Source organism: Bos indicus x Bos taurus, chromosome 14 (assembly GCF_003369695.1).
Source record: "Bos indicus x Bos taurus breed Angus x Brahman F1 hybrid chromosome 14, Bos_hybrid_MaternalHap_v2.0, whole genome shotgun sequence".
Taxonomy (NCBI): domain Eukaryota; kingdom Metazoa; phylum Chordata; class Mammalia; order Artiodactyla; family Bovidae; genus Bos; species Bos indicus x Bos taurus.
In genome coordinates, this window is record NC_040089.1 from 27,190,004 (window position 1) to 27,204,222 (window position 14,219).

The 14,219-nt window shown below is 41.4% G+C and overlaps 1 protein-coding gene across 1 annotated transcript in view; it reads left to right on the forward strand.

Moving 5' to 3' along the window:
- The window catches only part of CLVS1 (clavesin 1), a 175,087-nt gene that overhangs the window by 54,778 nt on the left and 106,090 nt on the right, over nucleotides 1–14,219 (forward strand). The window contains exon 3 of the mRNA XM_027561058.1: nucleotides 11,294–11,468. Within this exon, the coding sequence (XP_027416859.1) occupies nucleotides 11,294–11,468 (175 nt within the window). The remainder of the gene's footprint in view (nucleotides 1–11,293; nucleotides 11,469–14,219) is intronic.

The window sequence follows — 14,219 nt, forward strand, 5'->3', positions numbered from 1 at the left end:
GACTCCCAGTTATAGACAACTAATTTTAGAGTCTTTGGACTTCTCTTGGTTTTAAGCCTTGGGACTTCTCTTGCTTTCCTGCCAGGATATATTGATCTCTTTATTAAGTACAGAGGTTTGGAGTTTTTGTTAGAGATGGGCAATTTTATGAATTAATTAAAATTATGAGATGCTGTATACTTTCAACTCAAGTCACAGGTATATCTTCCATGAAACGTAACATCTATAGAGTTGTTTTGGTAATGCACTATTTAATTCGAACTGTCTTACACACTATTATCAGAGTTTATGATTTCAAAAAGGAATCTCCTGATTGCAAGAGTGATTGCAGCATATCACCCAGAAGGAAGGACCTCAGGAGGGCAAAATCATTCAAGGCCATGTAGTACCACGGGATGCATATTTTCCTAAAATGCCTCCTCACCTTATTGTCCAATGTCTTATCTTGAAAGTGATGTTATGGCTCTAAGAGCCAGACAGAGGAAAGAATATTCCATTTCAAGCAGTGGCTAGTATATTACCATGAACTCCATGCGAGATCTATAAATGTCAACTGAATTCCATTGTAAGTAAGAGAAATGTATCCATTCACAGCCATCCACCCACATCAGAGGAGACCTTGCATTTAAGCTGATACAGACAAAGCTCCATGTCTAGTATTAAGTGCTCTTTTGCATTTTGGAGACTCTTCCTAGCTTTTACTTTTCTGAAGCTCCTCAGCCAAAGGAGTTACCAGAATAGACAAGCATGAAATTAATTTTTCATAGTCATTTAGTAATAGATGGAATGCTCATAGCTCACTTCCATCAGAGTGGTTTCTTCCTTCTGTGGCTGCTGCTCCCTATGGATGCCGGCCCAATCCCCATCTAGAGAGCTAATGAAATAAACCTCTTCCATGCTTGCATTTCAGGCTGTCTGAAAGTGGTATTTTGGGATCAATTCTTTCCCAATGGACTAAGAATCTTGTGGTATACCAGACTTCCTATCTGTAAGCATCCATCTAGCATTTATTATTAACTGTTCAAGACTGTAATTCACTTATTGCCCACACTAGGTGAATGCAGTCATGGCCCTCTCTTAAACCAAAATTAATCTTAAGGCTTAGTTTTCTTTTCCATTCTTTTTAAAAAATAATTTTAATTATTTCTTTTTGGCTGCGCTGGATCTTTGCTGCCACATGAGGGTTTTCTGTGGTTGCAGTCAGCAGAGGATACTCTCTAGTAGCGGTATGAGAGCTTCCCATTGCAGTGGTTTCTCTTGTTGTATAGTAGAGGCTCTAGGGCACACGGGCTTCAGCAGTTGTGGTGCTCAGGCTTAGCTGTCCCATGGCATGTGGAATCTTCCCAGACCAGGGACTGAACTGGTGTCCCCTGCACTGCGAGGTGGATTCTTAACCAATGGACCACCCGGGAAGCCCCTCCCATTCTTGTACCCCACAGTACTTAGTAGCATATTATTTTATAAAATATGAGCCATGATGGAAAAAGGACTTAAGGACATACATGTGACATCACTGCTCCTAACAATGAGCATGAGAGGCATTGCAGAGGAAGAAAATTTACCCACTGGTGCTTCCAGAGCGGGTTTTGACTATTTTCAGCATGTTGCAGTTTCCAGTGGCTTGATTGAGGGCTTCCCCAATGGCTCAGCAGGTAAAGAATCCTCCTGCAATGCAGGAGACATAGGAAACCTGCATTCGATCCCTAGGTCAAGAAGATCCTCTAGAGAAGGAAATGACAACCCAACCCAGTATTCTTCTCTGGAAAATCCCATGGACAGAGGAGCCCAGCAGGCTACAGTCTGTGGGGTCTCAAAGAGTCGGATGTGACTGAGCAGAGACAGAGAAAGAGAATGGGTTGGTTTAACATTTGCCTTCATTCTTTTACTAAGAATCATTACTGAACATCTACTATGTGTAGGTACCAGTGATTTACAGGGGTTCAAAAACAAATAATGCACACTTCCAGCCCTGCTGGAGCTCACAGGCTGTCCTCTTTTGAAGAGAACAGGAAATGTTCTTTCTTGCAGACATGATTCTACTTCGGGTGATATTTCATCACTCATGTGGCAGGAATTCAGACCCCATACAACCATGCACTTCTAGGCACCCCCTTGACAGCCCCAAGGTCAAGTCATATTAATACTAATGATAATACTGTGTGTTGCTTTCTTGGGTGCTGGTTCTTACTATGTAAGAACTAGAAACAGCTACAGCAGCTCTGACTCACTTCCTACCCAGTAGAGCTCCTTTTGCCTGTACTGGTATAACTGCCTTTCCTCTCTTTACCTCTATATCTAATCTGTAACTAAATTCTGGGTACTGTCCCTCATCAGTTCAGCTCAGTTCTGTTGCTCAGTTGCATCTGACTCTTTGCAACCCCACTGACTGCAGCACGCTAGGCTTCCCTGTCCATCACCAATTCCCGGAGCTTGCTCAAACTCATGTCCATCAAGTCAGTGATGCCATCCAACCGTCTCATCCTCTGTCATCCCCCTCTCCTCCTGCCTTCAATCTTTCCCACCATCAGGGTCTTTTCCAATGGTCAGTTCTTTGCATCAGGTGGCCAAAGTGTTGGAGCTTCAGCTTCAGCATCAGTCCTTTCAATGAATATTCAGGACTGATTTCCTTTAGGATGGACTGGTTGGATCTCCTTGCTGTCCGTGGGACTCTCAAGAGTCTTCTCCAACACCAAAAGGTTTGAAAACATCATTTCTTCGGCACTCAGCTTTCTTTATGGTCCAACTCTCACATCCATGTATGTTGCTGCTAAGTCACTTCAGTCGTGTCCGGCTCTGTGCGACCCCATAGACGGCAGCCCACCAGGCTCCCCTGTCCCTGGGATTCTCCAGGCAAGAATTCTGGAGTGGGTTGCCATTTCCCTCTCCATTGTATGAAAGTGAAGAACGAAAGTGAAGTCGCTCAGTCATATCTGACTTGTAGCGACCCCATGGACTGCAGCCCACCAGGCTCCTCCGTCCATGGGATTTTCTAGGCAAGAGTACTGGAGTGGGGTGCCATTGCCTTCTCCCACATCCATATATAACTACTGGAAAAACCATAGCTTTGACTAGACAGACCTTTGTTGGCAAGTAATGTCTTGCTTTTTTAATACATTGTCTAGGTTGGTCATAGCTTTTTTTCCAAGGAGCAAGCATGTTTTAATTTCATGGCTCTTCTCATTTCTCTATCATTTCCATTCCACTCTCACTTACTATGCTGCACATGGCTCCCTTTAATCGGACTCTGTGTCTCTAGTCTCCTAGCTCCAAACCACATAATCCCTGTCACCAGTTCAAATCTTCCTAAAGCACAAACTTACAACCTATGCATAAACAGCCAGTAGCTCTCCCAGCAAGCAGAATGAAGATGGATCACAACTCTAACCATATTTCTACATTCCTTTTCACTTGTCCCAAAGGCACAGGCAAACTTGCTGTTGCCCCCAAGACAATAGGCTCTATGCTCCCAGAACTTACTATTCACGTGGCCCCTTCTGCCCTTTTCCTTCTATGTCCAGAGTCCAAACTTTCCTTCCATTATAGCCCAATGGAAAATGTTCCCAAACGTCCCAGCCACAGGTGATCTCTTCTTATAAAGCTGAAGCACTCTGAAATTCCTATTACTTTCCACTTGATATCATATTCATTTACATAATAATGAATGCCAACATGCCCATCATCAGCTCATTCTATGGACTAGAATGAGTCAGTTGCTCTGCCATGGCTTTGTGTACATTATCTCAAGTTATCATTACCAGGGAGGGAGGTGCTATCAAGCTCTTTTTAGAGATGAGAAAACTAAACTCAGAGAGACAAAATCACTTGTTAAGTTTATACAGAATAGCCAAGATTTGAATCAAAGTCTGCTAACTCCAAACCCTATGCTTCTAATGACTATGCTTCATTGCTTCCCATATACGTATTTTTTTAATGTCTTCTTTTAGTTTCCATTTCTATCTGAAATATAAAAATAATATCCTTTTATCTTTTACATCTGCCATAAAGTGAAATTTTGTCATACCTTTGAATAAATGCCTTCCTGGCTCCTTATCCAGTTCTAGGTACTTCAAAACTTTTAAAATAAAACACTGAGTGATACGAAATTTCATTAGCTGTTTAAGTGAGCAGATAGATGCATCTGATGTTAATTTCATTCTCTTCAGTTCTTGGGGAGGATTTAGAAGCACTTGGACCAAATGTAATAAAATACTGGTTTTATTTATTCAAACCATCTTTTCATTTAAAACAAAAATCTTCAATGGAGGCAACTCTAAAGATGAATTCATTGTGTGTACACCCAGACACACACACACACACACACACACACACATATGCATACACACACATAGAACATTTATACACTTGCTCACCACAGAAACACTAATAAGAAAGAACCCTGGCACATTGGAATTCAAGAACTTTAGATTCAGTTTCATTTTTAATAATGGATTTGAACATTTTGCATTCTTGTGTCTATATCCTGAGATGGATAAGCCTGTTAAGACTGGTCTAAAGAAACAATCTCTCATCTTCATGCTTAACTTGGGCTTTACTGATGGTTCAGCAGGTACAGAATCCAACTGCAATGTAGGAGACACAGGAGACATGGGTTCAGTCCCAGGGTCAGGAAGATCCTTAGGATGAGGAAATGACAACCCACTCCAGTCTTCTTGCCTGAAAAATCCCATGGACAGAGCAGCCTGGCGGACTACAGTCCACAGGGTCACAAAGAGTCAGACATGACTGCCCAACTGAGCATGCACATTCTTCTTAATTAATCTGGGGCAGGGGAGTAAGATCACAGAGGTAGAATGTGGTTTTCATCACCATATCAAGGGTAATCAATATGATTTATCTCTGTTGTTGTTGATACCAGCCACCTGGCTTAGGAAGTGTGTGTTTGGGTTCTCCTGTAAAGTCACTCTTTCTCCCATTCCACACTGTACTCTTTGAAATAAAAGTCACTGTGCTCAGCCCACACTTCAGGAATGAGGCGCTATGTTCCACCCCCTTGGGGGTGGAGTAACTATATGAAGTACATTTGAAATTACAAAAAGCTGAGAGGATTTCACAACTCAAAGAGAATAAGATGAATAAGAAACAGGGAAAAGATGAGGAAATCCATATGAAGAAGCAAAGAAGTAAGGAATTCAAGCTAATAATCAATGAAGATATGGGGAGTCACACCCCTCAACGGGGATAAAGCCTCATGACCTGAGACACATTCTATTCAACTTTTTGCTGCCCACCCAGTTCCTCTAGAAAAATGAAGTATTCAAACATTTGGAAAGTACAGTGAATTCCAAAATTATTTTGCTTCTCTCCTGGGATCACCCTGTAAGTATAATAATTCTGCATTCATTATTATAAATGTTCTGGTCTTGAAAATGTATAAAATAGTTTTCAGATTTCCATGATTCAGTGTTTTCTTGGGAATGAATACAAGTGGATATGTAATGGAAGTGGTGCTAGCTCTCATTTACAGAGGAGTAAAATGAGAAAACTAAGATCATGGCATCTGGTCCCATCACTTCACGGCAAATAGATGATGAAACAGTGGAAACAGTGTCAGACTTTATTTTTCTGGGCTCCAAAATCACTGCAGACGGTGACTGCAGCCATGAAATTAAAAGATGTTTACTCCTTGGAAGGAAAGTTATGACCAACCTAGGTAGCATATTTAAAAGTAGAGACATTACTTTGCCAACAAAGGTCCGTCTAGTCAAGGCTATGGTTTTTCCAGTGGTCATGTATGGATGTGAGAGTTGGACTGTGAAGAAAGCTGAGCACCAAAGAATTGATGCTTTTGAACTGTGGTGTTGGAGAAGACTCTTGAGAGTCCCTTGGACTGCAAGGAGATCCAACCAGTCAATCCTAAAGGAAATCAGTCTTGAATATTCATTGGAAGGACTGATGCTGAAGCTGAAACTCCAATACTTTGTCCACCTGGTATGAAGAACTGACTCATTTGAAAAGACCCCAATGCTAGGAAAAATTTAAGGGAGGAGGAGAAGGGGATGACATAGGATGAGATGATTGGATGGCATCACCAACTCAATGGACACGAGTATGAGTAAACTCATGGAGTTGGTGATTGACAGGGAGGCCTGGCATGCTGTAGTCCATGGGATCACAAAGAGTCAGACATGACTGAGTGACTGAACCGAACTGAACTGAAAATGAGATAGCACTTAAGTGATTGGCTAAAAATCTTCATAATCAATAATATTTATTTTCACTATTCAATGAGAAGGGCTGTCTTAAAAAACTCTCCAAAGATCTACTTCCTGTCAAATATAATAATTCTCCTTCATATTTCTGCTGCATTTGACTTGGTTAACTACCTACTGTCTGATATTGAGTAGCTGTTAATTTGTAACAAACCATTCTCAAACTTAGCGGCTTAAAAAAGCAATCGTTTATTGCTGCTCACACTTCTGTGGGGCAGCTAAAGTTTATCTAGGCTGAGGTCAGCTGGGTGGCTCTGCTTCTTTTGAAGATGTGCTAGGGGGCTAGGGAGTCATCCTTCTTGTCAGTCTAGGAATCTAGCTGTGGCATCTTTTTTTCCATGGCAATGGCAAAAAGTAAGAGAACAAATAACATCTGAGGTCTTTAAGAGCTAGGCCTGGAAGTGGTACACAGTCATTTCTGTCACATACAATCAGTTAAAGCAAGTCACATGGCCAAAGGGCAAGAAATACACTTTATTATCAATGAGGTCAACCACAAGCTAGTGGGTGGATGCTCAGATAAGTGAAGAATTGGAATCAGTAATGCAACCTATTATATCCTTACTTCCTGAAACACTATCCTCTCCCCCTTTTAAAAAACACATTAGTATTGTGATCCACTCACATTTTTTTTCCCCTTAACCCTTTTTCTTCAACCTCAGTACTGCATGTAAGCTTCACAAAAAGGCTTAGCTTTCCTAAATTTCCTCATTCTCTCCATGCATGCACTCTTTCTAAAAAAGCTAATCCAGGATCAGACTCTCGAATTCCCTAATGGTCATCTGCAGTTTACCACTGGGCATCTCCACATTTTCCTGTGGAACTGCCTGTCACAACCTTTGGTCTATGCTCCACTTAAATCAATGTTTCTTTCCAATACAAGGCAGTATCTCTAAAGACTTGGGTCTTTAGATCATATATGATACGAATGCAAAAAAAAAAAAAAAATCAAAGCCAATGAAAACTTACCCTACATTAATAGGAATTTGACATCTCTAAAATTTAGAAGAGACTATATCTAAAAGAAGACGATAATGATGAGAACAGTATCAAACACCAATTCCTATGAGAAATGGTTAAAGTTATTAATTTTTTTCAATCCAGAGATTATATGGCACATTACAACCACCACGTTTAGATAATTTAGTGTGTGGTAGAGGAGGACCTGGGGCTTCCCAGGTAGCTCAGTGGTAAAGAATCTGCCTGCCAATGCAGGAGACTCGGGTTCAAGCCCTGGGTCTGGCAGATCCTCTAGAGGAGGAAATGGCAACCCACTCTGGTATTCTTGCCTGGGAAATCTCTTGGACAGAGGTGGGCTGGACATAGGTGGACTGGTGGGCTACAGTCCATGGGGTCACAAAGAGTTGGAAATGACTTAATGACTAAACAACAACAACAGAAGGACCTGAGGGGTTGTTTTTGGTAGCGGAACACTCAGTGGTCAGATTTGGGGGAGGAAAAGTTTTGCTTGATATAAGGAAGACATTTTTAGTAAGAACTGTACAGACACAAAATGGGCTGCTACCTGTATTTTTCACATGTCACTCTTATTTCCTGAAATGCTTGTTCCTTTTCCCTCTTATCCAAAATCCAATTTACCCTTCAGGGATTATCCCAAGCTTTCATTCCTCTATAAATTCCGGATTACTCAAATTTTATTGATCTCTTTCAACTCATGTTTCTAATCTCTTACCCGACCACAATTAAATTAAGGGATCTTTGAAAGTAGAAATATGACATACTATTTCTTAACTTCAAGTATTAAGCAGAGCTCTCAGCTTATAATAGCCATTCAGCAAATTTTTGCTGGTTTGCTAGTTTTTTGTTTGTTTTTGTTTTATTTACGTATAGATGATTTACAATATTATGTTAATTTCAGTTGTACAGCATAGTGACATGGTTTGGGGATTTTTTTGCAGATTATATTCCATTATAGATTATGACAAGATAATGGGTATAATTCTTTGTGCTATACAGTAAGATCCTTGATGTGAATCTATTTTATGTATAGTAGTCTGTATCTATTAATTCCATGGATCATCGAAAAAGCAAAAGAGTTCCAGAAAAACATCTATTTCTGCTTTATTGACTATGCCAAAGCCTTTGACTGTGTGGATCACAATAAACTGTGGAAAATTCTGAAAGAGATGGGAATACCAGACCATCTGACCTGCCTCTTGAGAAATTTGTATGCAGGTCAGGAAGCAACAGTTAGAACTGGACATGGAACAACAGATTGGTTCCAAATAGGAAAAGGAGTACATCAAGGCTGTATATTGTCACCCTGCTTATTTAACTTCTATGCAGAGTACATCATGAGAAATGCTGGGATGGAAGAAGCACAAGCTGGAATCAAGATTGCTGGGAGAAATATCAATAACCTCAGATATGCAGATAACACAACCTTTATGGCAGAAAATGAAGAGGAACTCAAAAGCCTCTTGATGAAAGTGAAAGAGGAGAGTGAAAAAGTTGGCTTAAAGCTCAACATTCAGAAAACGAAGATCATGGCATCTGGTCCCATCGCTTCATGGGAAATAGATGGGGAAACAGTGGAAACAGTGTCAGACTTTATTTTTTGGGCTCCAAAATCACTGCAGATGGTGACTGCAGCCATGAAATTAAAAGATGTTTACTCCTTTGAAGGAAAGTTATGACCCACCTAGATAGCATATTCAAAAGCAGATATATTATTTTGCCAACAAAGGTCCATCTAGTCAAGGCTATGGTTTTTCCTGTGGTCATGTATGGATGTGAGAGTTGGACTGTGAAGAAGGCTGAGCACCGAAGAATTGATGCTTTTGAACTGTGGTGTTGGAGAAGACTCTTGAGAGTCCCTTGGACTGCAAGGAGATCCAACCAGTCCGTTCTGAAGGAGATCAGCCCTGGGATTTCTTTGGAAGGAATGATGCTAAAGCTGAAACTCCAGTACTTTGGCCACCTCATGCAAAGAATTGACTCATTGGAAAAGACTCTGATGCTGGGAGGGATTGGGGGCAGGAGGAGAAGGGGACGACAGAGGATGAGATGGCTGGATGGCATCACTGACTCGATGGATGTGAGTTTGAGTGAACTCTGGGAGCTGGTGATGGATAGGGAGGCCTGGCGTGCTGCGATTCATGGGGTCACAAATAGTCGGACACGACTGAGCGACTGAACTGAACTGAACTGAACTCCATATTTGATTACATATTTTCTGATTTAATAATCTGCAATATAATAATTTAATAATCTGCAATCATTAGATTTGATTAGAATTTGAATCAGATTGAAATGTTCAGGAATCTGATCATTTCACTTGGTTTCACAGTGGATGTGCTCAGTCGCTCAGTTGAGTCAGACTCTTTGCAGCCCTGTGGACTGCAGCCACTAGGTGCCTCTGCCTGTGGAAATTTCCAAGCAAGAATCCTAGAGTGGGTGCTGTTTCCTATTCTAGAGGATCTTCTCAACCCAGGGACTGAATCCATGTCTCCTGTGTCTCCTGCATTGGCAGGTAGATTCTTTACCACTTTTGTGCAAAGCCCCACAGTTTCTGATTTTAATGATAGACTGAAGGAATAGATTTTGCCATCACTTAACATCCAGTCTTATATTTTTCAAAAAAATTAAAACCCACTGAATTTAGAGATCCTTTATGGTCTTGAATTTTTAGCACAAATAATTTGTTTGGAGAATTAGCAAAATCTGCCATCATTTCTTTGTATCTGGAAATTATTTAAAACAAAAATCAACTGGTGACTGAGAATATATGATGTGGAAGAACACACGCAGTGCTAGAGAACTGTAACTCCAGTCTGTAGTCAGGTCTCCCTGTTGTCATAGTTACCAATGTACTCCAAGCAGACTCCTTCCTGAATCACACTGCAAACCTTCAATGAAAATAAATGACTCTTCAAGCTTTATTTTTCTCTATCCATGAATTGAGCCTACAAAATAGCATGGATCACATGGGTTTTTTTTTTTTTTTACATTTTGAGCAAGATATTCAACGTACAAAAGGAATAAGAGGTTTAATCAAAACAAGTGCCTCTGACGAAGGTCTTACCTCATTTGCTCAGCAATATTCATTAAGTAAGTAGGTTTTGGGGACACAACTACAATCATGGCCCAGGATGGAGAGAAAAGTAAGAGACGCATTTCAATGAAATGCAATCAGCATTGCACTGGAAGCAGAAAACAGAGATTCGTGGAAACACAAAAGAGAGACACCTCATAAAGTTTGGACTACAGGTGCAGTCAGATCAAAGGGAGGTTCCATCCTGTGATTCTCAGTGTATTGTTCCTATGAAGTTTATTTATCTGGGGGGATGGTGGTGGTGAATAGACTTTCTTCTTTTTTAAATTTTATTATTGGAGAATAATTGCTTTACAATGTTGCATTAGTTTCTGCTGTACAACAAAGTGAATCAACTATATGCATACATATATCCCTGCCCTCTGGAGCCTCGCCCCTCTGAGTCATCACAGAGCACTGAGCTGAGCTCCTGTGCTGTACAGCAGCTTCCCACTAGCTATCCGTTTTACACGTGGTAGTGTACATATGTTCTTGCCTGGAGAATCCTAGGGACAGGGGAGCCTCGTGGGCTCCCGTCTATGGGGTCACACAGAGTCGGACACGACTGAAGTGACTTAGCAGCAGCAGTGTACATATGTCAGTGCTACTCTCTCAGTTCATCCCACCCTCCCCTTCCTGAGCCGTGTCCACAGTCCATTCTCTGTGGCTGCGTCTATTCCTGCCCTGCAAATAGGTTCATCAGTTTCATGCACCATTTTCATGCATTAATATACGGTATTTGTTTTTCTTTTTCTGACTTACTTCACTGTGTATGACAGGCTCTAGGTCCATCCACATCACGACAAATGACCCAATTTCCTTTTCACGGCCGAGTGTATTCCATTGTATGTATGTTTGGTCACTGTATTCCCAGTCACTTTGGGTAGAGGACACCGGTGTTGCCCTGCAGCCCGGGCTCAAGGAGCAGAGTGAGCTGGCCAGGGCTCCACAGGCCGAGTTCTATCATCTGCTGATATTCACGCTCTGCCTCTTTCTGCTTTGGCTGCAGAAACTCCTTCACAGACATCCTCCGGGCCATCCTGCTGTCACTGGAAGTCCTTATTGAAGATCCGGAGCTTCAGATAAATGGTTTCATTTTAATTATAGACTGGAGTAATTTCTCCTTCAAACAAGCCTCCAAGCTGACACCTTCAATCCTCAAACTAGCCATCGAAGGGTTGCAGGTAAGTTCACTGAATGTACTAATACCTTCCAAGACTGTATGTGACCATGTGCTCTTTTCTTATTGCAACTAAAGTGATATTTGTCTTTGAGAAAGGTAAAAGAAAACTTTGATAAAAATCCACCTGTGAGAACTCTATTTTTATCCCAGCCTCAGTTTAGATGTTGTTGTTGTTTTTAAATTAGACTCCATTTTCATTAACAGCTCTAAATTACGGTTTCCACGGGTACAAATTACCTACCGTAGCAATTATGAAGAAAGCTTGGGGATGTTTAGCCAAATTCATCTGAGAGTTCACAAAAATTAAAGCTAAAAAACATCTGCTTTATGAGAGTGCTCTTACAGTGCGGTGGCATGGAAGCTTTTCAGGGTTTCTGGGAGCATCTTTGCACAGGAAAATGTGCCTGGTGGGTCCTTACTTCCCCAAGTGCTATATGCCGAGGTGTGTATACTAAAGGCTATCACTCCTGGGCAGATAAAGGAAGCAGGCAGAACTCTACTTCTGTTTGTATGACCAGTCATTAGGACTTTGGGAAAGGGGCTTTTGTACTGGGTAGAGGTTAGGGGAGTCCATCCCTGGGGTCCTTTCTGCTTGAAGGACCAATGATTGTGTGAAAACTAAGTCAGAGGGGCAATGCTGCTTAACTTTGTGGTAACACATTACAATACAAAAGAAAAGGCATACAGGGAGATTCAGAACCAGCACAGAAGAAACTCATACCCATTCTTCATTCTGTAGGAAGATTGACTCAATGGAGTGACTCCCCTCCCAATAGACTGCAGTTACATGCAGCTATGTAGACAGCAAAAATACCTGTTAATTCTCAGATCAGGCAGCCAGTACTCGAGCTCTTCAAAATACAAGACTAGGAAATCCATTTCAATCCCCTATCCTACTCCAGTGTAATGAGTAATTGATGCACCTGCTTTTTAAACTGTGGCTGATTTACATTAGGCTTCTGGCAAATACGTAGCACTTGTTAGGCTTCTGATGAATTTATGTTTATTGAATTGATCTTATTTTGTTGAAAGGGTTTCCTGTTTCAGAACAGGGGCAAGTACACACTGTTCCAAGAATGCCAAGTGGTCCTGGGCAGCTACATCATGCAGTGTGTTGGCGGCACATTTTTAAAGTTGTTTTTGCATTTCTAGATTACAGTGTATCCTGCCTTGCCCTAAAAATCTCAATCACAGACTTTTCTGTCCTTTACTGCCAATCATTTTCTCCTAGCTCCCTTTTTCTCCACCGTCCTCTCTTCTAAGCCTCTGAACATCTGATCTCTCTCTCTCTCTAAAGCTTTTTATCAAAGGGAGTTTTAAAGTAAGCTGCAAGGTTTATTTCATACCCTATAATTACACTGGCCATATCTTCGGGATTTTCTGTGGTAGTACAAGCTTCATGCATTTTTATCTTTCTAAAAAGAGACAATTCATTACATGTGTAAATAGCTGTGATTCAAGTTCTATGTAATTATAATATTTTTTTCATAAATCAGGAAGAAAATGTACTTTTTCCAACCCTGTGTTCCAATTTTTCTTTCTGGAAATGGTGTGGATTATATAACATGTCCCCTGCCAACTTCTCTAGGCTGATGTGGGTCTTACTGAGTTAATGCATGTAAGTGTGTTTTAAAACATAGAGCTGTACCTACATTTGTAAGGTATTTTACAAGAAATACTAGATGACCTTTTGTGGGGCAAGGCAAGTCTACCTGGGCCTTCTCTTGTCATGTACCAGGGATGCATTCCACAATGTTCCATAGCTCTGGCTAAAGAAGAGCCTCTGCTGGGAGAAGGGGAGACGCACAAGGACAGGGTCAGAGTGGAGAACCGGTACTTCCTCCCATCATCTCTCAGAGCAAAGACCTGGACCCTTCTGTCACTGAGCAACGTAAACTCCCTTGACTGGGGGACAGCATCATGCCAATCAGGCTCTGGATTGGGATGCAGCTTTTTCTGCAAATTCTGCCTTCCCAGACCCTAAATACCTGAGATAGGTGCAATTTTTCCAAGAGAAGAAAGTCAGTGGTCCCTGAAGAAGCTGAGCTTGGGCGTGGCTCTGTCCAGGATATGGGCTTCCTGTCCTAACAGTGTTGGCTGGGTTCCTGCCCCACACTTGGTGGCCATCTCTGGTCAGCCACTGGCAACTTCTTACTCCAGGCCATCCTCTCTCAGGCTCTGTGGACATTCAGATGCCATGGTCACCTCTCTTCCAGCTCTCCCAGGGAACTTTTTTCTCTGCAGCAGTTGTTTCCATGCACACTGCAACCAATAATTCCTTTGGGCATTTCAAAATGTCCGAACTGGTAGGAAGCAGAATTCATGCCTTTGTGGTCATGCTATTGTACAAGGAAGAGCCCATACGGGCCTCCATATGCCAACCATGAAAATTCAAGATAAATTCCACACCACTTCTGGGATGGGTGAAGGCATCAACTTTACTGGAGAAAGAAAAAGTCAGTGAGAGATGAGAGGTTGCTGTTGTTCCTTTTACTGCTACACCTTCAGAAAGGCCCAAAGAGGTTTGTGTGTCTTGTAGACAGGCAGAGGAATTCTACCAAACATTTAAAGAAGAGTTAATACCTATCCTTCTCAAACTATTCCAAAAAACTGAAGAGAGAACACCTCCAAACTCATTCTACAAGGCCAGCATTACCAAAACCAAAGACATTATTAAAAGAAAAAGAGAGAAAGAAAATTAGAGGTCAATATCCCTGATAAATGTAGATGCAAAAATCCTCAAAAAAGTATT